The 26,462-nt window shown below is 37.0% G+C and overlaps 1 protein-coding gene across 1 annotated transcript; it reads right to left on the reverse strand.

Moving 5' to 3' along the window:
- Positions 1-351: 351 nt before the first annotated feature.
- dennd6a (DENN/MADD domain containing 6A) lies at positions 352-24,036 on the reverse strand. Its single transcript, XM_015001687.2, has 19 exons — positions 23,614-24,036; positions 23,025-23,063; positions 22,129-22,171; positions 16,906-17,018; positions 15,227-15,307; positions 14,443-14,548; positions 13,254-13,333; positions 12,588-12,647; positions 12,441-12,496; positions 11,792-11,914; positions 11,561-11,656; positions 10,226-10,320; positions 10,065-10,130; positions 9,919-9,983; positions 8,726-8,815; positions 8,491-8,654; positions 8,278-8,380; positions 6,553-6,627; positions 352-5,494 (listed from the first exon to the last, which is right to left on the reverse strand). Exons 1-19 carry the CDS (start codon positions 23,842-23,844, stop codon positions 5,363-5,365), a joined length of 1,818 nt encoding a protein of 605 aa, XP_014857173.2. The 5' UTR covers positions 23,845-24,036; the 3' UTR covers positions 352-5,362.
- Between the last annotated feature and the right edge of the window lie 2,426 nt (positions 24,037-26,462).

Consider the following 26,462-nt stretch of genomic DNA (forward strand, 5'->3'; position numbering starts at 1 on the left):
CCACAAAACACCTTAATTTCACAAGTTTGATGTAAAACAGATTTAAATAAGTATTGGTATTGGATTGATATCAAAATATTCAGAATCCCACAACTCTACCGACTATGTTAGCAGGAATGAAGTATAAAATAAATATTCTGAAAATATTTATAAGAAATTCTCAACACTTCAATCCACATTAAGAAAGCTGTGTTTTTTTGGGGGATGTTGAGGTCAGAAAAGTAACTAATTATTCTTAAATTGAATGATTGCGGTCTACCAATCGCCCACAAGGGGGCGCAAATTCCTTTTTTGTTTCTCTTCAGAAAGCCAAATAAAGAAAGTGGGGAAAGTAAATAAAGGAGTCGTTAATTATTCTGTTTAGTAAGACATGTTTTAATAACAAAATATGGATTGTACATCCTTATACAGTCTGTTGGCTTTTCATTTTACATTTTTATGTACAAAACGCAATCTGCAGAGTTCGAGCCTTTAAATAAATTCAAGATTGTAAGTTTTTCACAAATATATAAACTTTTGGAGTTTCCCAACAGTCGGCCAATATGGGATTATCCGACGGTTAAGGCTCAAAAAAACCAAAACATTTTAAATGTGAAATAAATTTAAAATAATGTCAAAAGGCCAACAAATCACTCTGAAATGCAGATGTAGTTAAAACAGAAGTGTTTTAACAGAAAAAGAAAACATTACAAAACACCATCAGCACAAAACAACTTAATATCAACTTATTTTTATTTGTTATTGCTGTTCATTGTTAGTTGTTCATGGATGATTATTATAACATGTCATACAGCCTGAAAATTTTGAATTTTGCAGTGGTTTTAAGCATCATTCCCATCCATGTAGCTATAAGTAGACTGCCAGTAAACCTACAAGTGGTGCTTGGCGCTCAGGTTCTTTAATTGTTCAATAAGGACACTTCATTTTTCAGTTTAACTGACGTAGTCAACAAAAAGCCTTAAAAATTAAACATATTAAGACAGTTTAGCATTTAAACACATACACAGGTTGTGGTTAAAGAGCTGAAACATGCAGCAGTGATCATCTTCCCTTTATGCATCTGGTTTAACCCTCATATTTACTATTGTGGCACTTTTAGAAAAATGTGTCACAAAGTATTTTTAAAGGGATTTTGTTTATATTTACAAACTTTGAGGTTACTTTTCAAATTAGTTTGGTCTTTGGTTATATTCCCATTTTAAGGCAATATTTATCTCCACAAACATTCATATTTCATGATTGCAATCAAATTTTTTCAACGTCTTGATTCTTGATTATTCTCATGAAAGTTAACTGGTAAAGTCAGGGGCCTTTTTATTTTGTTAATTTGAAATTCAAAGTATTTTGTTTTCTTTCTGGTAGTTCCTGAAAAATTCCTTTATGCAGTAAATCAAAAATAAAACAAAATTATCTAAAATTCCTGGCTTTAAATTAAAAATAATAAAAACAATTAAAATTTTTAAATTAATTTGATATAAAACAGCTGACAAAACATTTCAACTCCGCTTAAAACATACTGACATAAAATAAAAGTTTATTTTTCCATTATTTGTTTTTTGGCATAAAATGTCTTCCATATTTTAATATTTTCTCTTCAACCGCTTAAACTTTTACTGTCATTTCACTGTTGAATCCAGTTTACCAGGATTCTCTGCAGTTTCATTTTAACTGGGCTCCATAGAACGGACCCGACTGACACCAAGAGGAGCTCCAAGCTGAACAGAATACATTTTAACATAATCATTATAAAAAAACACACACAAAGCAGAATTTTGTCAGTTTGTGTTTCTCACCAAGCAATCTCCTCGTCTGGTTTTAGATTCCTGATTTAATCTGGAAGCTAGATTAATGAAGGGAAGATGCTTCTGATGAGTATCTTCCCTTCAGAACGACATCCAGAAGGTGTCAGTTTTACATAAAATTACTCATGAAACCAGAACTCTTCAGTGGTACGCAGGCGGGTCACGGATTTCAGGGATTTAAAGAACATCTGAATAATTTACTTCCAAGACAGGATGACAGAAGCAACAATGAGGTGAATAATTTGGAATCGTTTTGGATTTTCTGTGATTCACACAGTCAAAATTATACATACAGTCTCAAATATATAGAGAACCTTGTTATACTTGGATAAATGTTTTTGAAGCGATTCACCAGCTTCATTTAAAAATCGGTTTCCTACCACCAAGACGGCTCATTTCTCTACAGATCTTAGCTTAGCTTAATGTTAGCATGTCTGGTTCCGTTTGGGATCTAGACGGGTCAACTGAGTACAAGTTTCAAATATCTAGGTTTGCAACCTGTGGCTCCGGAGCCACATTTTGACCAACAATAATAACCATAAAAACCAACAATTGGATAATAACTTTATCCAAAAACACTGAAGGATTCAGCAATGTTTCAAAGGGGCAGCATTATGTGTTTTCCAGGCTCATAGTTCCATTTTATAGCACAATCAAGTAACTATGTGACCTTCAGATGACAAAAAATGCTCTATATATCAAATAAGACTTAAAACAAAATTTACTTTGTAATTTAACATCTTCAAATTGGGTCTCTGTCTCTTTAAAAACTCCTGCTCTTTCTGAAGCTCCACCTTCAGGAAGTCATCCAAACATGGCTCCTCTATTAACCCTTTAACGTTTTTACCAGCGTTGCACTGAGAAGCAGCTTCTATAATGAGCTCAGCCGATGATCCACCATGTGTTTGCTAATTGCTGCTGGCTAGTCTGAAGGAGCTTAGTGGGGGAGGAGCTGTGCCTCGAAAGCGGGGCTAGGTCCACACAGGTGTTTTGGACAGCTGAATGGTTGCCATAGAGATTAAAGGATTTCTCAAGCAAGCATGAAAGAATCAAGGCAACGCTCCAGGTTTGTTTTTGAACATTATATGATGCACAGCTCAAAATAGTTGATTTTACATGATACTGTCCCTTTAAAATGTAAAGGTAATTAAAAAATGCTAGCTTTAGCAGTTTTTTTCCAAAATGTTTTCATGTAAGAAACGCATAATTATTTCACAAAGAGTAGAATAATTAGTAAGGAACATTTTCTTTTCTCATCAAGTACTTCATTAAAGTAGTTTTTTAAAACTATTTTCTATAAAAAATTCATGTCCCATTCAAAAGAAATAAAAACCTAAAAACAAAATCCTACAGATTTCACCAAAATGAGCCTTTCATCACAAAGAATCATTCATTATTCCAGTCACGCAGCAAAACAGACCCTCAGCATGGTGCTACCACTACTGTGCTTGACAGTAAGGTGTAAAAGTTTCACCTCAACTCCTTAATTTGTCAATGTGAGAATTAGTCGCCTCTTTCACCAAATGCAACAAAAGTCAGAGTTCACTCTATAACCAGCTACTGGAGATTTACACAAATGTTACTGGGAAACAATGAACAATATTTAAGCTTGTATGTAAAGATTTGACTTGGTGTGGATTAGAGAAAGTTCACAATTCCAGTTTGTGCATCCTGTTTGTCATGAAGGCCATAAGTCAATGGATAAACTTCATTTATGCAGCACATCTGAAGCGGAAATCAGAAGTTTAGCATAAAATAGTTGAAATAATGTCAGATGATTGAATCAGAGCAGCTAGTGTTCATTCATGGTGACGTTCTGCCTTGTTTCCAGAGAGTGATACGGGCCGGTGCAGTTGAAGACGCCATTTTGTCTGTTTCAGTGTGAAAGCCCATATTACCGATCCAAACCGCTCAGTGGAAACGAAGCATTCATCATCTGGTGTTTAAGTTTCTAATTACCTGTTATTAAAGTAATATTAATAGGTGGGTTTGTACATTAGTCTGTATATTTATGTCTGCATTAATTTCACTGCCGGTCAGTCAAAAATATTCTACACACTCATCAGCAGAAGAAAAAGGAAATCAGGAGCAAAAATCTAAATTTTAAATTAAATGCATGATGATAAACTGCATCTTAATTTTCACATTGGTTAGAGTTTTCACATTCTGATGTTAAAATCTTGTTCTCATAATGTAATGACCACATCTAAATATGGTCTAAATATTCTGTTTATAACTTCATGCCTCTTTTTTCTCAATACACTGCAAAAACACTAAATCTTACCAAGTCCTTCTGTTCTAGTTTCTGGTGCAAATATCTTGGTTTACTTGAAATAAGACAAAACACTTAACTTTTTAATTTTTCAGCAAGAAAAACATAGAAGTTTGTTTTACTATTTCCACTCGCAGATTATTACACTTAAAACATTTCCCCCCTGTAATCAGTGAAATAATCTGCCTGTGAAAATAGTCATTTTTAAATCAAATGCTGAAAAGTTACTTATAAGTTAGTTTTCTTTTTTAAGTGTAATAAAATACATTCAAAATTTGACAAAAAGATTTGGTGTTTTTGCAGTGTGGTCACCGGGTTCACTGCAAAACACAAAATATCTTGGTACACTTGTAATAAAACAAAACTAATTCACAAGTAACAAGATATAGGAGCTTGTATTAAGTAAGTAGATCAATAAAATTGATGTTTATTTACCTTACGGTAAAATGCCTTGTTATAAGAAAATAATCGAGTGTAACTAGTATCGATTTTCAAGACTTAACTGCTGAAAATAGGCTCCCATATCCTGCTGAAAAGTTGCTTGTAAGTTAGTTTTGTCTTGTTTCAGGTGAACATATTTACACTAGAAATTAGAGAAGAAAACTGCATTTTGAGGTGTAAAACGCACCACTGTTGCTTCTTCAACACTCAGCTCAGTTAAAAATGGACACAAATTCAGCGTTCAGACAAAAACAAATAAAATTTGCACCATGCATGTTGCAGGATGTTCTTGCAGAGACGGCTAGCAGAGATATGTGAGACTGGTAGTGGTGTTGTGGCTCCTGAGCGACGCTTCACAGCAGCAGGATTAGAGCAGGTTGCTGGTTCTGAATGCTGTTTGTGTTTCCATAAAGAACATTTCTGTGGAATATAAATATAATGCACGGCTTGGCTCTGCTCGGCTCAGTTTGTTTGCATAAGTCTGAGTGTGTGTGAGGGCATGCGAGTGTGTTGGGCACTTTCTTTAAAGAAAAAAAAAAAAAAAGGATGAAAACTCTGAAGCCCCGTTCAAAAATGGGAACCGAGGATGTTCAGAAGTAAAAATGTTGAGTCAGTTTTCCTGTCCGCTACTCACCGCAGGTTCAGGATTAGTAGTGGACTGTGTGAGACCGTGATCAGCTCTCCTTTATTTCCCAAACAAAACATTCCATCTGGCAGCTCCAGGCCAGTCCAGACCACATGATTCCCAACGCTGAGTTAGCGCGTTGTGTTTGAGCCGAGCAGGCCTCCAGTCGGGCCTCGGTCCCGGCAGCAGCTGGACCCGTTTCCGAGCCGAGGAGTGGCGTCATCAGGATGTGGGCGGCTTGTGGAGGATGCCCTGCAGGTCCTCTGGTAAGGCCAGGATGACGGCCTCGATGTGGGCTCTGAGTTTGGACAGAGTCCCCGGCCGGACCGGGAGCTGCTCCCGCTCCGCCTGGCTCTGCAGCACAAAACGTCAGAACTTTTGATTTTTAGAGCTTTAAAAAGGGCTAAGAAATAAAATGAAATCTTTTTCATACCATTTACAGATGTAATCAGTTTTTGTTTTTTGCTTCCTTTTCAAAAATGAAAAAGTTTCAAATGATAGAAAACATTTCTTTTCTCCGGTGAGCATTAGAGCGACGCTATGAGAATTTTTTGCTTAATTAAGAGAATTTAGTCATAATATTAACAGAATAAAGAAAATTTTACCTACGCCTGTCACAATAAGCAAGAAGTAAATTAGCCACATAATAAATTAAAATGAGCTCAATAATTTGTGTTTGCTTGATTATTGTTTTTCTGTTTCTACTAAAAACTGGATGATAAAAGTCTTCAGTCTGGTGCCTTGACCTTAACAAATCCTTTTTTTGAAGGACAATTTTGTTTATAGAGACTTTATAATTAATTGTATTTGTTGTTTCTGTTTTTTGGATATTTAAAACATTATCTCGCTCCAGAGTTAAATCTTCATTCGATCTGTGAGAACAGATAAACGGTATTATCCTGCCGTTACCGTTAACTTCATTATTAAACTGGTGTTAAAACAACAATATTGTCATTTATTGCAATGACTTCTGGGACAATTTGTTATTGTGACAGGCCTACTCATGCAGGAGCAGCTTAATGCAATTTTAAGCAATAAAAAATTCCTGCTACTGATGATAATTTGATGCTGATGAATTGAAAGATTAAGTATTTCTACTAAGTATTAACTGTAAAACTTTTACCAAAGAGTAACGTCACAAGATGCTCAACATTCCTAATATAGATTTAAAATTTTTCTCATAAAAATTATCACTAATATCACTTTATTCTCATATTATTTTAACTTTGTCATACAACTTTATTCTGGTAAAAACATGTAAGAGCTCTAGAAGCGAATGCTAAAAAAATCTCCCACTACAGCAACAGATGCCATCTGAAGCTCTCCACACCGAAGCAATGCAACGATGACTTGTTGCTGTAATTTCCAGAGCGCACCTGAACACAATCAGTTTTACTGGAGTTTGTGCTCACCAGTTTGTCTTTGAGCTTCAGAACCAGATCAACCACCTCCACCTCCGTGTGCTTCTGGATTCGCTGCTGAAGGTCCTGCAGACAGAAACAAAAGTTTTTTATTCCTAAACCTAAAACCAGTCAGACTCACAGCAGGTTTAAAGGAATATTTTAATTTCACCAATAAACTTCTTTTAATGTGAATGTTTTATATAAAAAAATGGTAACACTTTATTTGAAGGGGGTTGAATAAGACTGACATGACACTGTCATAAACATGACAACACCTGTCATGAACATAAAGGAGTCTTTATGAATGTTTCTGACAGTTGTCATTCAGTAAATAATGACACTTTTAATGCAAAGTTGCTCTAAAAGTTGCATTGAAATTCCATTAAAAATGCCAACTTTGCATGATTTTGTAAATTATGATAATTTAATGCAAAGTTGGCATTTTAATGGACTTTCAATGCAACTTTTAGAGTAACTTTGCATTAAAAGTGTCATTATTTACCGAATGACACTTCATGACAACTGTCATAAACATTCATAAAGACTTCTTTATGTTCATGACAGATGTTATGTCATGTTTTTGACAGTGTCATGTTAGTCTTATGCCCACCCCTTCAAATAAAGGGGTGGTATTTTTATTTATATATATATATACATCTTAGCAACAGTACATTTTAACCCCCTAATATCTGAATATATAATTGTACAAAAAATGTATTATTGGTGTTTTTCTGTTAATCAGATGATAAATTAATTAGAAATTATTAGTGTGAATACTGCACCTGCTACTACAGTGTATTTAGGTATGATGCTGATTAGATCCACCAGGCACTTAAGGAATGAAACAAACTTTTCAATTTTATTGACTTTGAAATTGAGATAATAAAAAAATCAAACGTGTTTTTAAACAACTATTGTTTTTTCATCATTACAGTGTTTTAAACACAGCTCAATACTGAAAGATCCCTTATTAATTATTTGTTTCATGGTTTATATATTAGTTTTATAATCTAAGGTAATCTTTTGATTCAAAGTTGCATCACATGCAGAGAATTTACTATTTTTACAAAGACACTTGCATAATGCATGTTGCTTCCTAATAGTACTCCAACTCATTTGCCTCATGTTGCGAAAAATCTTCATACCCGAAATTAGAAATGCATTTAGAAATTTGGTCACATCTCTATTTTAATATAGATAGAAGAAGTTAACCTATTTAGATATTGCAGAATTTAGACCGGGGCTGAGACTATGTTCTAATTTATCAGTAAAATTCAAGTGGTGTGCCTATCCATGTTTAGTTCACAGTCCTTTTCAGGATATGAAATATTTTTATACACAAACTCATCAAAAACAACCAAGTTACACTATGAAGTTCCACTCCACAAATGCAGAAGTGGTAAAACAGACAAAATGGGACGTAAAAGCAGATCCTAGCGATAAAAATGACCAACCGGATCCAAACCAGCTGAATGTGAGTTTGGTAGCTCCATGTCAAGTTTTCATTGAGTTTTGGGATGTAAAGGGAGACGCCTCAATGCCAGCTGAGGAGAACCAGCAGAGAGCATCTATCTCATTTTTACAACAGCGCCCCCGGTGGCTGGATGAATGAACGAGTCACATGTTGTAGAAGTTGGCTAAATTTCCCCAGTTATTTCTTCTGGTTTATGTTTTTTCCAGAACTTTGTGGTTCTGGGGTTTCACACCAGTCATTTGTCTGATTGTCTCGCTCACCTCCTCACACAGGGCCTCGAGGTGCAGAGCCTCCAGTTTCTGAGTCATTTCTCTTTTCCTGCTCCGGAACCAGCCGTCAAAGTTGGGAGACTTTAGAAAATGCCTAAAAATACAAATCACAGGAGTTCACGCCGACTCAGAGGCTTACATCACTTTGTTTCTGTATGTATTCACAGTTACAGAGCTACAGCTTTATTATACAGCAGCTGGCACCTGTAGAGTCCAATCCAGTCTCCTTTGAGCCTGGAGGTGAGCTGCGGTCCTGCTTTCTCCAGAGTCTTCATGAAGTCTGGCTGGACAAAAGGCCGGAGCTGAGGCGGACTCTTCCAGGGACTGATGGACTTCTGCAGAGGCATGAGGCTGGCCACGTATCGCTCCTGCAACGACCCGACTCGGCGTTTAACCCCTGCTGTGTGCTTTCACGACGGATAAAACGGACGGCATTTACCAGAGGAATGATGAAGCTCTGAGTCAGCTCTAAAAAGTACCGTCGAAGAATCGCATTTTGAGCCGCCGACGGTCTCTTCTGTTGGACGCCCTGAAAAACAGAAGCAGACGGGTTAAAAACCGTTAATGCTTCAGGATTTTATTTTTATAACGGATATTATCAAGTGCTATAAGCAGGGTTTGTAGACTTTTTCCACAGAAACATTTAAGCATTTTCAACTACTAAACTTAAATTTACCGAAATTTTGGGTAAATTCATAATTAACAGAAATAAAGGCGTGAAAATGGCAATATGTGTGGAATTAATATTTATTTCTATAAATTTATTAAATATGATTGCTTCGTTAGCTAAGGGTCAGATCGCCGCGGACCCAAACGTCATGAGCCCAACTGGCAGAGGTGGGTGAAGTACCCAAAAACTTTACTGAAGTAAGAGAAACACCACTTCAACATATTTTTACTCAAGTAAAAGTAAAAAGTAGCCGTCCAAAAAATTTGATAAAAAGTCTGTTCAAGTCCTGAGTAACTGATCAGATTATCAATCATTTAATATTTGAAAATTACAGATGAACTAAAATATAAAGTTAAATGGAAATTTTGGCATTTTAAAGACCAAAACAATAATTCATAAAAATAACAAAAAATAAAAAGAAATGTTTCCAAATCAGTTTCTTTCAATTAAATAAAAAATTATAAAACTTTCACAGAAACTGCAGGTGTGTCTCTGTGTCTGGCGAGTTTCTGGTTTAAACATGTTAAAAATCCAGAAATTTTACTCAAGTAGGGGCAGAGATACTTTATAATTAAATTACTTAAGTAGAAGTAAAAAGTACAGTGTAGTGAAAATATTCCTTATTGTTCAAAAAAGTTACTGAAGTAACTGTAAGTAGTTACTGCCCATCTCTGCCAGTTAGAGACTGATTAAGCCAGCAGTCATGTTTCTGCTGCAAGGCAACAACCCTCGTGTTGCTTCATGCTCTGTTACCCCTCAGCCAACAATCTGAGAAGAAATTATCCAACATAAATCTTCATGTCTTTGCTTCTGTCAGACAGAAGAGAGGCGATGTGTTCAAACAAGCAATAACTTCAGGAGATAAGAGATGTGATCTGCAGACGTTTTACGACTCCTTCAGCCCAGGTTGCTTTAAAAACACGCAGCAACAGGCGCCAGGCAGCGAGGAGTCGGGCTGTTACCCTCTGGAGCTGCTTGATGATTTCTTCGTCTTTGTTAAGATATGGCTTGTAGGCAGTGTACACACCTGTGATGAAAACACACTGAGATCAGTTTACAGAGGCAGGAATGAGATCAGCTGGCAGCTAAAACAATGAAGAGTCTTTACCGGGTTTGGAGTCCAGAGTTTTCAGGTTTTTCAGTTTCTTCACCTTCATCTGCTTGGCCACCTCTCCTGGGAGAAACAAACATTTAAAACCGAGGGGAGGATTCATCATAAATTACATGCATAATGTAGAATAAAGTTATTACTGAGTTGGTAAAGCTCACCTGCTTGCTTCATGTCTCCGATGCGGATGATGTGCGGCCAGTGCTGCAGAGTCTTTGCAAAGAAGGGATTGGTCACTCCCAGAATGACGGACGGCCTGCAGATTCAGAGACCAACCATTAATTCATGGTTATTAATTTTACTTTTATATATTTAACATAGTTAAATCTTTGTGAAAATGCAAACCAGGTCCAGAAAACTAACATTGCCTCCCTGTACTTCCTGTTACACCAAGTGTTTCGTCTCTTACTGAATTTTTTTGTTGTTTTTGACATTTTCTGCATCTCCAAAAATGGTTGAAATGGTTTTATTGAAAACAATTTTCTAATTAAAACACATCTGATTCCAGTTTTAAAATGGTGCTAAAACCTGTGAAGTTCAGTGAGACTTCAGGTCAAAACTCCTGACGAACCAGCTGGTATTTCCTGATATGATGGATAATCTGCAGAATAAATAAATAATGTTTCTGTTTCAGCTGTCAACTAGACAACAGAGCTAGAAACCTGTCTATTGTCAGTTTTCTGTGGGGAAACATGTTTTATGTTAAAATGCTGATTTTTCCCACTGCTTCTTATTGAATTAGGTCATTAATTGGTTCTTATAGCTAATTAATTATATATGTAAACTTTAGCAGCCTTATTTAATAGTCTTATGAATAGTTGAGATGTTTCTGTGCATTAGTTACACAGACATCATTCATTAAGGTAACGGCAGCAGCTAGAAACCTGTCTATTGTCATCTCAGTGTGTAAAAATATGTCAAAATTTAAATATTTAGCAGTGGAATTAATTCTTTATTCCTCTATGTGACAGAGTAGCATGTAATGTTACGTTTATGTCTGACTGCATTGAACTAAAGAATCAGTAACACTGTCAGTTTGCTGAACGATAAATTACCCAAGAAGTTATTGCGATAAATTATAATATTGTTTTCAGACCATTTTCAAGTAATATGATAATGAGATCAATAAACTTTAACACTGGAGCTGGAAGACATTTTGAATATCCAAAATAAATAAACAATAGAAACAACAAATTAAATTAATTACAAAGTCTCTGTGAATAAAATTACTCTTAAAAAAAGGGCTAATTGAGACCAAAGTACCAGACTGAAAGCTTTTATCTTCCAGTTTTTGGTAGAAAGGGAGAAAAGAGAAAAACAATAAATCATGCAAATTATTGAGTTAATTTTAATTTATCAGTGCGATTAACAGATTTATTGGTTATTGTGACACGCATAGTCATGAGAGAAGTAACTGAAAATCCCTGCTGTGATTCTTTCTCCTGTTTGTTCAGAGTTTTAACAGTAAAGGGCGTGTTCGGCGCATTTTTACTCACGGAGCCTGCGTCCGGGTCGTGTACTCCTTAAACTCGCTGTCATGGATGGTGAAGTACGGCCTGAAGTCGCTGCAGTAACGCAGCGGAGAGACACAGCTGCAGAGAAACAGAGAGAGGAGGACAGGTTCATCTCAATAAATCTGTCCGTCACACCGACCCGTTCTCCAGGAGACGCTTCGAGATCTGCTGCAGCACGTCGGCTCCAGGCGAGCCAGAAACGTCTCGACTCACCTCACCAACGCCAGCACAGTTTCTGACGACTCAGCGGGCGACGGCGCCATGACGACCAGGGCCTCCCCGAGCAACACCAACTCCCAAAGCATCTGGATGTGGAAGAAGACCGGGTAGAAGCACCTGGACGGAGGAAACGTTTTATCAGACAACTGGTACAGAACAGGGCTGAAAATGTGGCATAGACAGGAAGATTTTAGTTCACCTGAAGGAAGAAGAGTCAGACAGTTACAGAAAATGTTTTTTTAATCTGATTAGATTTGTTTAGTTTAAGGCTAAGGCTGTCGCAGTAACCAATAAGTCAACCAGAGCGATAAATTAAAATAACCAGGAATCAGATGTATTGTACAAGTTTAGCATGTTTTTTTGTTTTACTGAGGGATAAATCAGCCAAATAACTGTGAATATCGTTTCCGAGCTGTAAGCAGGTTAACTTGCATAAAGAAACCAGAGAATCATCTGACCTTTTCATATCGAGTAGCCAAGAGAACACGCTCCATGCAAAAGTTTCAGAAAACATTTAAACTAAAATGAAAACTTTCTAACAGTTTGGGCTTTACTTCACCTCCAAAGGTGAAAGGCTTACAGACGCTGCAGTTCCACCCACTGAGCAGCAGGTGGAGACACACAGAGGCAGAACCAGTCTCACCTGAACAGGTCGACTTCATGGATCGTCGGCAGAATGATGGAAACCAAACTGTCGCCCTGAAAGCAGAAATCCCTCTTCAGCTCAATGTGTGAAACAAAATGAGTAAAATCAGACGCTGAGACGTGAATCCTGTCTGGGATCGTTTACCTGGGCTGACTGGACCAACTGGGAGGTTCCTGGTTTATCGTAAGAGGTTGGGATGCGAACCTGCAGCGCGTAGAAAAGTAAATATAAAAACTAAGGTCCGACCCATATTCTGCAAAAATAAAACACTGATGCATGGAACTAAATTACAACAAATCCACAAATGAAGTAATTTCAAACATTTTTATTGGCTAAGGTGAATAAATTTACTACTGTTAAAGGGGCTGTATTATGTGTTTACATGGAGCCAATTTATAGCACAATCAAGGAACTGTTTCCTTCAATTGATGCTGTAGTAATCAAATAAATTTTACGTTGCTATTTAACACCTTGAAATTGGGCTCTGTCTCTTTAAAAGCTCCTCCTCTTTGTGAAACTCCGCCTCCAGGAAGTCAACATGGCTCCTCTGTTAACCCTTTAACGTTTTTACCAGGGCTGCACTGGAACTTCGCTCCTATAATGAGCTCAGCAGATGTTTGCTAATTGCTGCTGGCTAGTCTGAAGGACCCAGGTGTTTTGCACAGCTGAATGGCTGCCATGGAGATTAAAGTATTTCTCAAACATCCATGATGTTTGAGAAATACTGATGATGGAATAACATAACATTTTACATTATACTGCCCCAGCTACTTGAACTTGTTTCTTCCCATCAGGCCTGTGTGGGACTACCTTGATGACGACGCCCATGATCGGCAGAGTCAGGACTCGTCCAGGATGCGGCGTCGGCCAGCGGTCGATGTCGTTACAAGCTAACAAACACAGAAAAAAGATTCAACGAAACGAAGGCATCCACTCTGGAATCGTCTCTGTTCTGTCGCAGTTAAACACAGACGGTAAAATCTAAGTGTTTTTAGCAGTCAGTGTGTTATGAACATTTCTGCTTTACATTACGAGCCAGAAAACACATTCTGATCCAGATGAAATTGTTTCGGATTAAAGAGAAACTGGTGTTAAATTATAAAGGCTGGTGCAATCAACTAACTCACTCTCTCATTCTTAGGTTACCTAGCAACTCATTCATTCTTTGGTTGCCTAGCAACGACCTGTTGAGTAACTTGCACAGCAGCAGTTTAATGTTTCGCCTCCATGTCTCATAACTGCTTAAAACAAAAAAAAAACTGTGTGGAGTGAAAACTGTAGGTTAAATAAAGTTTGACAGAGTTTTAGATATTTAAAACTGAAAAACTGAACAATAATTATCAACATCAAATGACATGTAATGCTTATATTGTGATAAGTTTTTCAGCCATGTTGTCCAACTCTATTAGTGAGTTAGAATGGCTTTATTCTGGACATATTACACATTTTGCAAATTTACAATAATTGTAACAAAGAACTACTAAGTTGGTAAATGTCAAAACAGCAGAGGACGACCAGAAGCAACTATTTTAATAAAACAGTTCTGCTAAAATGGAAAAAAAATGATTTAATGTTTTCCCAGTGACTGGGTCGACAGACATCCCATTTTCATGACATTCACAAAAATGATAATTTTTCCTGAAAATGGTGAAACCTAAACTGATCTTCATTGAGCTTGAGATACTTTTCTGAGAAGAATGGCAACAATTTAAGTCTCTAAACGTGGAAAGCTGGTAGAGACCTCAGACAGTACAGACAACAAATAAATGCTTAGTCCTGTCACAATAAGCAATAAATCAATTAATCATATAAATTAAAACAAACTCCATAATTTTAATTTGCATGATTTATCGTTTTTCTGTTTTTCGTCTCCTTCTACCAAAAACTGGATGATAAAAGTCTTCAGCCTGGCGCTTTGGTCTCAACTTTTTCATGCTTTGACTGTTCCACATACACCCTGAGCCGACAGAGATGAAGATAGAGAGAAGCTGAGACTGACCAGCCTCCAGGCACGGCTCCTGTTTCTCAAAGTACTCCGGAGCCATGATCTTCAGCAGCGAGTGGAAGAAGGTCACATACGGCAGCTTACTGATCAGAACCAGAGACTGAAATAAACACAAGACATTCAACAACAACAGACAAAAGTCAGGAGTTATTCTGCAAGGTCGGCTTTACAACCACTGATAAACGATAAGGAACATCACACTGTTCTGGGAAATGATGACTAATTTTTGATCTAAAAGATGCCAGGAAATGATTTACGTTTCCAGTAATTTGTTTTATATAATCAAAAAGAAAGGAAACAACGAACCAAGTTGGCCTTCCTAGTTGTTAAATCATTACAAAATAACCAAATACACAACAACAAATGTTTCATGGAAAAACTAGGATGCAGGTTTCATTGTTAATGTGGCTGAACCAACTTTAATGCATGATTTCATTGTCTATTTCCTCAACCAGCCATTTCAGGATCATCTCTAAGTCACTACAAACAAAAGAACACTTCCTGCTCACCTGACATCATTCAAAGAATTTAAATGTGAGAATTTAACATATCCCCAACTGCTAAATCTACACACGGTCTTATTTTAACTAAAAGGCAGCTGAATGACGACTAGAAAATCAAAATAACTGCACCTGTTCAGTGCAACAGAAGTGACATGTTGCCTGATGGTAATTAAAAACATGTGATTACAGTGAATTTATCAACACAAGTCGTCTGAGGCGAATGAATTCAGAGTTACAGGTTTTTAGTCAGAGCAGAGCTGCAGATCTCCACTGACCTTCTGGAAGTATCCTCTCTTCAGGGATTTGTCTCGAACCTGACGAAAGTACACATAGCCGTAGTAATGGCCTTGTTCCCGCTGCAACACAGAGACAAAGATACACACAGCTGCATGACAACGAAATAAACAGAAACAGAAGACAGCTGCAGAGAGAGATGGATGGAGAGAGATAACTACAGAGAAATATCTGGAGAGGTTGCTATAGAGAGCTAGCTAGAGAAAAAGACAGCTAACCAAAGAGACAACTAGAGACAGGTAGAGAGAGAGATGGCTAATGAATTAGCTAGAGAGATAGATAGAGGTAGATACTTTATTAATCCCCTATGGGAAATTAAGATCCCCAGAAGCTCAAAAATGCAATAAAAAGAGCAACAGTCAACATAAAATTAGTACTTTGCACTAAAAGCATTGCAGGGTTTCCCTGAGTGTATTATAAGCCTGGTGGCCCGCCAGGCAAGGCATTGGTTGTTTTTGTTTTCTGAAAAATAATAATAAAATGATTTCTTTTTCTTTCTTTTTTTTTAAACCGGACTGCAAGCGTCGCCGTTGCACTGAGGGTTGTGCTGGTGGAGCAGAATTACTCCACCAGCAGCTTACTGAAGCTCCACATCTTAAAATCTGGGTTTGTAGTCACTTAAGGGGCCAAAAAGCCGGGAACACGGACCAATCACACCACTGGCGCCTCTGCATGTTGCCTCGTGCTCTGTCTGAAGTTTACCTCAGCTCGAATTCACTCAAACACAGGCTGAAGCCACATTAGCAGCATTAAATTAAATCTCCCATTTGTTGCGCATCTCTGAGCTGTGCAGTAAATTTAACTCATCATGCAGGGCCGGTCCAAGGCTGTATGGGGCCTGGAGCAGAATTTGACTTACGGGCCCGTCTTGCTGCCAAGAATATATAAGAATAATAATTGTATTTTACTGAGATATATTTGTGAACAAACAGAGCTCAAACTCAAATATTAAACTCAGAGCACCAGATTGTTGCTGTGGTAACAAAACAATCTAACTATGAATATTGTTCTTTGAACTTTTACAAATTAAACTTTCCAGCTCCTTAAACTCTAAATTTAAATGTTAAACCATTTAAAATCTGTTAATTTATGTACTGAAACCATTAAATCAAATTTAGCAGCATTGATAATCTGAATACATAAATGTTACATTTATGTATCTGTGTTAAAATATTTATGGGGCCCCTGAAGCCCTGGGGAGCCTGATGGAGCCGCTGGCTTAACTTGAATTAAACAGAAGTGCAAATAATTAATATTCATTTTAATTGTATTTTTTGATTTGTTGTTTTTAAGACTAATTGTGGGTTTAAATAGCTTTCACTAGTGATGTTTCCCACTAAAATACAATTTACCCAGTAATATTTTTACATTTCCTCTCAACTTAACATCTTTTAATACAAAAACATGGTGGACCGCCTCGGCGCCCCGACCACCACAGAAAACTTTTTACTGCAGTACTATAAGAAACAGAAAACAGTTTATAAGCTCATTCCTTTAGCCAAGGTGTTGGAGAACCTAAATGTCTCCTGAACCTCTCAGTTCTGCAGAGACGTTAGCCTCTCACTGCAGCTGCCTCTCTGCCCCATCAAGGTGTAATGGAAGGGATTAGCTGCTGCTGTTATTAATAATGTGGCCAAATGTATTCCTTAAGGCTCCAAACCTTCAGGCAGGGTGGCGCGTCTCGATCCGTGTTTTCCAGGAAACACCCAAGGGACGACTTCCTGTTGGATCCCTGTCGAAAGCGGAAGCAGAACTGCGTGTCGCCAAGGCAACCTAGAAACACAACACAAAACGCTGTTTGAAATGCTGCATCAGGTTAAAAAAGCTAAAGACAGGGATACAAGTCAGATACAAGTGTTACGTCTACTGACATTTCTCCTGAAAGCAATTAATCATTTCACAATATGGACATCAAACATGTTTGTCTGTTGAAGTTCATAAGGTCTAATTAAGAAATGTAAAGAAGGCTCCACACTACATACTAGCAGAGCTGCCTCCATGTCTTCCCACAGCACACCTCACCGCGCTGTCTTGTCACAGCACAGGTCCTGGACCAGCCTCACTTATTCTCTACTCAGTCCCTCTCTTGGCAGTCTAGCCTATGATTTTTCTGGATCAGAGATTTTTACACCAAGGATAGTTTAAATTTTTACTGAAATTGCTCCACAGAAAAAAAGCTAAATGTCAGTTTGGTTCCTTTTTTTGCTAGCTGCAGACCCACATTCAGTAATAAAAATCCTGTTTTGGTTTTATGTAATAGTTTATTTTTCTGAGAAATTGATTCCTTGGATTTTCAACAGCTGTAAGCCAAAATCAAAATAAACAGAAAAACTTAAAGGGCCAGTATGCGTCTTCCAGGCAAACAGTGCATTTTATAGCATATGAAAGTAGCTATGTTACCTCCAGTTGTTATAAAAATGCTACATATATCAAATATGACTTAAAATAATGTATTTCCTAATTTAATGTCTTGAAATTGGGCCTCTGTCTCTTTAAAAACTCCTGTTCTTTCTGAAACTCCGCCTTCAGGAAGTCCTCACAACATGGCTCCTCTATAAAAACCTTTAACAATGTTTTACCTGCATTGCTCTGAGAGGCAGCTCCTACAATCAGCTCAACAGATGCACAGTTCCAACAGGTGTTTGCTAATTACTGCTGGCTAGTCTGAAGGAGCCAAATGGGGGAGTTGCCTGGGAGGGCTGCTCTGTGAGGAGGAAAACCTGAAGCTTGGAAACTGCAACTCCGAGGAGGAGCTACGCCTTGAAGGCGGGGCTAGGTCCACCCAGACGTTTAGCACACCTGAACGGTTGCCATGGAGATTAAAGCATCTATCAAATATGCATGAAAGAATCAAAGCAATACTCCAGGTATATTTTTGATAAGGAAATAACATTACATCAATACCTAAAGCTAAAAAATATATATATTTTACACACCACTGTTGCTTTAAAATTGATCTGTGTTTGGGCAATACCAGCTTCCCTTTTTGAAAGTGAAGCTGGTTTATATGTGTATAAATTAAGCTTTTTATGACTTTTTGATACATAAAACTTGATGGGACATTAACCGAAATCATTAAATCTCAAAGAATCACTTTCCTACTTTTACTTCCGTCACGCTAATTTATAATCTGGTTCTCCTGCCTAGAATGTCTTAATTTGCAGTATATACATGATTAATTTAATCTGACATCTCCTTGAAGATTTTGAAACACTAATAGCTCAAAATGCAAATTTCTATTGTTCCTATTGTGCATTACAGAAGATATTTATAATCTTACAAAGCCACTCTTTAGTTTTCTAAAAACAAGCGAAAACTTCTCCTTTTTTGCCTTCAGTCACCTTTGCACATCAAACCTAAAGTTATTCAAGCCAGAAATATTCATTTGTTTAGACGCATTTGTGAACTCTTGAGCGTCTTCCTGGTGTTCCAGGATCTTGACACAAACAGGAAGAGGAAAAGGGAAACCAGGAAGTACACAGTCACTGAACGGCATTTAACCTCAACCTGATCTTTGCACCCTCCCAGTTACCTCCTGGCGGATGGAGTGTGAGTCAAAAGATAAAATTAAACTCTGAATCAAAGTTTTAAGATACTGATGCCCTGATGGACTTTCGCAGTGTGGACAAATAAACAATCAGCTCCTAGAAGACTCCAGGATGTCGTGCTGCATTCAAGAACATCCACGATGAACGAATTCAAACTACTCCTCAGTTTGAATTCTCGTGTTCAGCTGTCTTTTCTCGCTATAAAACATTTAAAGATTTAAATTAAATTTCTGTAATTCTTATTAAAGTTCAATTTAAAGAAATAAATATTGAAAGAAATTGATTCCCCCAATTGATTACGTCAGCTTTTGGCAATTTACGTCACTCCATATTCCTCCTGGTGGCGCGTACGCTAGTCCACAAAATGGCTGAGAGAAAACATCAGAGTCAGACGGCTGTTCAACAATAATTTAAAAAGTATTCATTACCCAATGTACACATAATCATAATACTTAGACCTTTTTTTTAAATCTGCACCTAAAAATTAACTTAAGTATGAAAAAAACTAAAACTAGTACTATAACAAATAAAAACTAAACTAAAACTTAGCAATATTTAACTAATAATAACAGATATAAACAGCAAAGAACTTTTCAATAACCGTTTCTCTGATTGGTTGGATCAGATCCCTGTAGAAGCAATCACATGATCTCCACTACAATCATTGTGAAACACTTACCACCAATTGGCTGGGCCTCTGTTGAATTAGCTCAGTCACTTTAAACGGAGGTGAATAATTATGCACTTATTTTATGTTATATATTTGGACTTGATTATCATTTTGTAGAAATCATTTTTTACTTTGACATTAAAGAGCTTTTTTGTCAAAAAAGTCACATTTTGGTGATCAGGATTGATTTGTAAAAGCAATTAAAAAGGGAAAACATCTTTTTAAAGGCACTGTTCATACTGGAAGTGAAAGATCAGCCTGGTTAGCTGATTAGTCAGTGGTGGTTGGTTGAGGAAGCAAAACACAAATTTACCAGAAGTCGTTAGTCTTCATCCATCAGAATTCAATCCGAGTACCACAGCTTGTCAGAAAAGATCTGCGTTGCGTCACACAATCAGTTAAAACATCTTTGTTATTTTCATGCGTCTCAGATTAAACTTTCCTTTTCCTGATTTAAACCGACTGAGCTGAGAAGCAAAATAACACTCCAACCATGTTTCAGAATGCGTTTCCCTTTTCAGAAAGCCAACTAAACGCCAACTGATTTCAAGATCTAAATGTGAATTATGTGAAACATGGAGAATCCAAGATGCAGGTCTGTATTTTAAAGTCTCTTTGCTTCTAGAGCACGTCTGCAGGACGGTTTCTATATACGTCTGAAAGCATTTTGTCCTCATCCTGTCACTGGACTGAAGGCTGAGAGTTCCTCATCTTCAACACCTGCTGACTCACAGAGAACAAAAACACACCTGAGGGCAAACTGTCGCTCTGCATTCACACGTAACGCCGCTGCAGCTTTACTCCGTCTGCAAGCGGTTTCAGGAACTGATCCACTTTGGTCTGCGTTTACTCTGAACTGGGTGAAGCATTTTTAAAAAGGTCACTGACTCCGTGGAGCTGACGGATAAACACTGACTTTTGGTAACACGCTGTTTGTTCTCCAGCAAATCTCTGTGTGCATACGCTGACAGTCAGTTGCACACAGGTGGACTAGCTACTGAGTTCTGCGTTTACATTACAAATGTGCACAAAACTTTAATATTCCACTAATAAAGAAAATTAAATAATTTATATGCATTTTAACTCAATTAAAAACCAATTTAAAACCACATGAGCAAGTTTGTTAATGCGGTAAGTAATTAAAAACCATCATCCTCCAACTACTTCCTGTCTTCTTCTTTGTCGCCTTTTCCACCATTCATTCGGTTGTTGATCATGAGACTCGTGTGAAAGTGTTTCCACTCCAGTTCTGTGAAATAAACCAATTGCAATACAGCTAAAAAAAAAGGAGGGTGGGGGAAAACAAAACTCATCCTATAGAAAAACTTTTTTATCAAAAAACGAGAGTTTGTTCGAAATTGGTGTGTTTAAATTAAACAAATGTATTTTTAAAATGTCAAATTGTGAAATAGTAAGATGGATGGAAACACAGCTGGTGAAAACGGGTTGAAAGAGAATGAAAACCACAAATTCAGTGTCTCACAAAATTGGGATATTGTGGAAAAGTCCTAGCATATTCATAGAAAGTTGAGTGGAAGGAAAAAGTGTACCAGCAACAAGAATAACCGCAGCCCTGATGGGATTGTTAAGCTTCACCAGGACTGGACTGAGTCAGAACCTCTGGAGCCACTGTGCTCAGACAGACCATGGGCTACTTGACCCAGAATAATTAAATCTACTACTTGAAATATTTCTCTCTTTGTGTTGAATCCTGATAAGAGCTTAGCTTTCTGAAATGAGGGACAGAAAATATTATCACTATTATTTAAAATTCACATTTTTCAAATGTTTATATTTCCATTCGGATTTCTAGAAACAGCCAAAGGATTTAAAAAACAAACAGCCAAATCACATTATCTCAGAAAGACTTTGTGCAAAAAATGTAATGAACATATTTAGTATTGCCCGTAGACCTATCCTAACCTGTTAAACAATATTACATTTTTTTTAGATGTGCCTGTAGACGGAGGGTCATGTTCAAAGTGGTATGAATAAAGTATGATTTAAGTCAATTTTGCATCTGGAACCTTATGGGTAACGACTGTTTTGCACCGAGAACATAAAAATATGTGAGCTTAACTGGTTTTATTCCCAGTTTGTCGGATAATGTCAGTCAGGCTGTTCATGTTCATAAATTAAAATGTAATAATGGTGGACACACATATTTCTAGTTAGAATCTAACTTCGTTTAAACAAAAGCGCTTAGCACAGGGGTGGGCAATCCTGGTCCTAGAGGGCCGGTGTCCTGCAACTCTTAGACGTCTCCCTGGTCCAACACACTTGAATCCAATGGCTGAATCACCTCCTAAGTGCAGTCAGGTTCTCCAGAGACCTGCTAACGACCTCATTATTTGACTCAGGTGTGTTGAAGTTGAGACAGATCTAAAGGTTGCAGGAGGCCGGCAGTCCAGGCCTGGAGTTCCCACCTCTGGCTTAGCATGAATTAGTCTTACGATGGCATTTCATCTTATCCATCCATCCATTTTCCATACACCCTTGTCCCTAAGCGGGTTGGAAGCGGTGCTGTTGCCTATCTCCAGCCAACGTTCCAGGCGAGAGGCGGGGTCACCCTGGACAGGTCTGTCGCAGGGCCATTTCATCTTATATGAAGCTTTAATTTTTCTGGTGCAGAGAAGAGAAGGAAGCTGCTGAAACAGGAACTCACCTGAGTTGGAGTCTGGGAAGGAAAGGTAGCAGATGCTTGTTTTCTGGAAGAAAACATATTTATCTCATTAACTTACTGCTGACAACAGCATCAACACCAAACATGAGATTATTCTTCTTTCCTCTGCATCTTTCACTCCTGTGTCACCAACAGCTTTGTACAGAAACTGTATTTCTTATTTTCTTCGAGTTTGTTTCAAAATGTTTAAGTATCAGATTCTAAGTTGGATTTATGTCTGGACTTTGACTAGGCCATTCTAACACATGAATGTGTCTTGTTTTGCTTTCCGGCTGTATGTTTACCCCAGTTTTAAATGTTCTGCAGCCTCTGACAGATTTTCCCTTGGGCTCTCAGAGAAAAGATTTAAATTAAATTACGCACATGAACTACTGTGACTTTTCAAGCAGGTTAACTGCTGAAAGGTTTTCCACTCCTACAAAACTATATTGTAATATAAAATCACATGAAATGGGAATAATTGTATATGATCAGGTATTGAACAAACTATCACAGTGCTACTTGGAGATCTCATATTATGTAATATTTACAGTGATAATGACAGAAGTGACATTAAAAAATATCTACAACTTCTTTGCTGTGATTTATTAGGTAACCACAAATACTTTTCCAAAAAAAACATACTGATTTTACAGGACTTCAGTTGCATAAATGTCATATTTTTGTTATTAAACAATACACAGCAACTGTATTTAATCACATTTTCAGCTTATTGATATTTGTTGATGCTCTAATGAAAAATGCCCATAATATTGACCGTTTCTGTTTTTTATTTTTTGACCACAATAAAAATAAACAATATGAAAAATGTCTACCCCTTGTGCTATGGATAAACCGTGCGATTTGGATACAGCCAGGTCCAATGAAGTTTGACTCACCTCTTTCTCTGACAGTTTGGAATGATGAGGATAAATTACCTGGAAGAAAATTAAACAATAAAACAGGAGTTAATCAGTTTTCACCTTTTAACTAAACATAATTTAAAGCAGGATCTTGTCTCAGGATGTATTACTTGTGCAATATGTGCAATTTCATTATTTTTTAATATAGTCTGGAGTGGAAAAACAGAGTAAAAACAACATCTCTATCTTTTTTCCCTCACTGTCTGAAGTCGAATCAGACCAAACTTTTCTTGTTTCTGGTCAGTTTGAATTAACAGAACTACTTTTATCTACCAAATGCCACAGAAATGATAAAATGTATCCTCTCTGTGACTGGACAAAGTGTTTTGGACCAGTCTAACTTTACGAAAGCTGACATTTCAACAGAAACTTAAATGAAAACCATTTAAAGTCTTTTTACTAAAAATGTTCAGTTAGCTTAACATATTTTTGGAGAAACTTCTTGCTGTGAAAAACTTGCAGCTAAATCTGAGTGAATAAAAAAATAGTTTGTAATTCTTTCCAGGACATAGCCAGAGCCTCCAGCAGCTGCTAACTAAAACATTCACAGCCGAGTTGTTTTTACCTCCACCGCCTGGCCCAGCTCCAGGTCGAAGCCGACCACACAAATGCAGTGCAGCCAGGAGGAAAAGCGGTCCCACGGCAGGAGGAAAGCCTCTTGCGGCTCCTCGTCGCCCCCCGTCCCCGGTGGAAGGGTTATCTCCTCGGCCGGGGAGATGCTGCTAGCGTCCTGGTCGTCCAGGTCCTCCGGCTCTTCAACCTGCTCCCCTACTTCCTCCGGCCCCTGCAGAGCCATGACCACGACCCGACACAGACGTCCAGGTGCTCCAAGGACTGTTAACGATCTGATAAATTAAGTTTTTCTACCCAGAGTCCTGCTGGAGGACAACAGAAAGCCGCAGAACAAAAACAGAAACCAGAGACTTAGCTAGCATTTAGCATAAGCAGCTGGGCCTATACGTAACAACGTCCTGTCGTTGCACCTCGTGACGTAATGACGCATAATCCTGACCGTTATGTAGTTATTCAAATAACTGCAATTTCTCTTGCTGCCTCACTACTTCAGATTATCTAATAATGCAACCTTTACCAAAAAAAGCTAATTTCATTCATTCATGAATATGTGGAGGGATATATGGCAACTGAAAAACGAATTCTGACTTTAATTTCAGATTTTTGTTTAAAAAGTCAGAAATTTGAGATGATAGTCTGAATTCTTTACCCAAAACCTTTATTTTGTACGGCGGTGTGTACATTGCTCTGCTCCAGATCCAAGGCATAAAGTAAGCCCCATAATTGGATGAATCACTTGTTCGGTCTGAGTGTCAGTCTGACTCAGGACCAAAGGAGTAAATCAGCTTTATCCAAATCCTTTAATACATCCTCCACTGAGCAAACAGACGGATGAAACAACCTGAAGGGAGACTCTGATTCCCATTTAATTAATCACAATTTTACTGAGCAAATAATAGCAGTTTACATGATTTATTTCTGTCAACAGAGAATTGGTATAAAAGATCATCAACATGTCATAATATGTATGACCTAATACATTTAAAAAAAGAGTAGAATTTCAAAATGATGGTACTTTTTTATTTTATTTTATATGCCATAATGCGAAGCACAATAAAGTAATTTGTAAAGTTAACTAATTATATTTTAAACACAAATTTAAAAATACATATATTTTTAGAGATCCTTAAGATTGATATAGACCAGATATTGTTTTTAAATCCTTTCACATCATCTTCATCGGCGGAGAATTTAGTTGCACATTTAAATGATTAAATATTTATTTTTCTTGGCACAGTAAGAATCATAAAATAGGCAATAATGTTATTTTTTATAACAATGTGGAGACCAGAAATGTCATGTTCATCAAAAACTATAAATTACTTTTTGTCACACACTTCTTACTTTTTATCCCATATTAACGTTTTATTATTCATGTTTATTAAACATGAATAATAAAACTTTAACATGCATAATTTTTCAGTTTACACATACTGTATCCGCCTGCATTTTTCTAATTTATTTTATTCTTTCCTCATATTGATTTCAAAGGGGAAATTCTAATCTCTTGAGCATATTGAAGTTTTTTTCTATTTTTTTTCTCCAATTTATCCTTAAATGGACACTTATAAATGTAAAATACTCCCTGTGGTTCTTTGTAAGTTACACAGCTGAGCAATAAGAAGATAAAAGACAGTAAGATGCTGGCAAATCTCCGATAATAGCCAGACTGTTGGCACAGTGACAGCTGGTCCCTCTGGTTGCTCTGCAGGAGGGCTGGGCAGAGCTGCAGAGATGCAAGGACCAGAACCAGGTCCATCTCCTGACAAAAACCTGATCCTGAAAGTCAGGACGCACTAATATTAATAGGGAAAAAATGAAGAATTGTGGAGGACAAATAATGCATAATGAACAACAAAAAACTGGATCAGATGTACTTTATTGATTCCAGAGTTGGGAAATTATTGAGCAGCAGCAACACCACTATGACGAACAGAAAACAGACAAAAAGTAAAAATAAAATGCACATAAAATGTAACTTTCTTTTCAATAAAATAAAAGTATTATTTAAAAGTGTACATTCATGTTTTGCGTAAATGGAGCAATGATGATAAGAAGCTACCAGTAAATATAATATAATATAATATAATATAATTAATATAATATAATTTTCTTAACTCTAAAGCACAAAAAACATGAATCTTTGAACACAATTGCCAAAAAGAGTAAATAAACAAATAAGCAGTGTAATTTATATGTTGGTCTAATTTACGTTCTCAGTATTAAAGTTAATATATACTTATAATTTTGCTTGTTAATGCTTGATTGGTGAGCCTTTATGCCAATAGAAAAACTCCAAAGTGTATTTTTCAGTGGTGAAAATTTATTTAATTTAATAAAAAATTATTTTGTCCCATATTTCAATAAACAAAGGGTGAAATAAGTAAAACTATGGGGGGTTGATGTGAGGTGTGGCTGTTTCATCATCTTATCCAGTATTGATTTAGTCTCAGGGTTCGGCTCACCAAAGAGCGGACAGGGAGATTTTGGAGCCATAAGCAGAATCTGATCTCCTCCAACGTCACCCACACTGTCCTGTTCCCTCCTGTTCTCCCAGCTCCTAATAAACAGCCACAAAGATGAAGAATTGTAATAGAAACTGTAATCTGGTCTCATTATGAAATGTTTGAAATGGTGTCAAAGTTGGAAAAACTCCACCACTGACATTTTATAAATCCTTTCAGTATAAACAGCAACACACAAAAATAAAAATATACAAAAATTAGTGTGACTATTGAAGAAGTGTTACAAGAAGGAAAGAAAAAACAATTTCAATCATTAAGTGAAATTTCTGGTGATCTAAAATGTAACTCAAAACCAGATGTTAGTAGAGTAACCCAA

Source organism: Poecilia mexicana, unplaced genomic scaffold, assembly GCF_051168715.1.
Source record: "Poecilia mexicana isolate PSO_F unplaced genomic scaffold, ASM5116871v1 scaffold_5, whole genome shotgun sequence".
Classification (NCBI taxonomy): domain Eukaryota; kingdom Metazoa; phylum Chordata; class Actinopteri; order Cyprinodontiformes; family Poeciliidae; genus Poecilia; species Poecilia mexicana.

Coding starts and splice junctions, on each gene's coding strand:
- dennd6a (XM_015001687.2), bottom strand. CDS start 23,844: ATGGCTCTGCAGGGGCCGGAGGAAGTAGGGGAGCAGGTTGAAGAGCCG. Junction 15,308..16,905: donor ACGCGCCACCCTGCCTGAAG/GTTTGGAGCCTT, acceptor TCTGTGTTGCAG/CGGGAACAAGGCCATTACTA. Junction 8,381..8,490: donor GACTGGATTGGACTCTACAG/GTGCCAGCTGCT, acceptor TTGTATTTTTAG/GCATTTTCTAAAGTCTCCCA.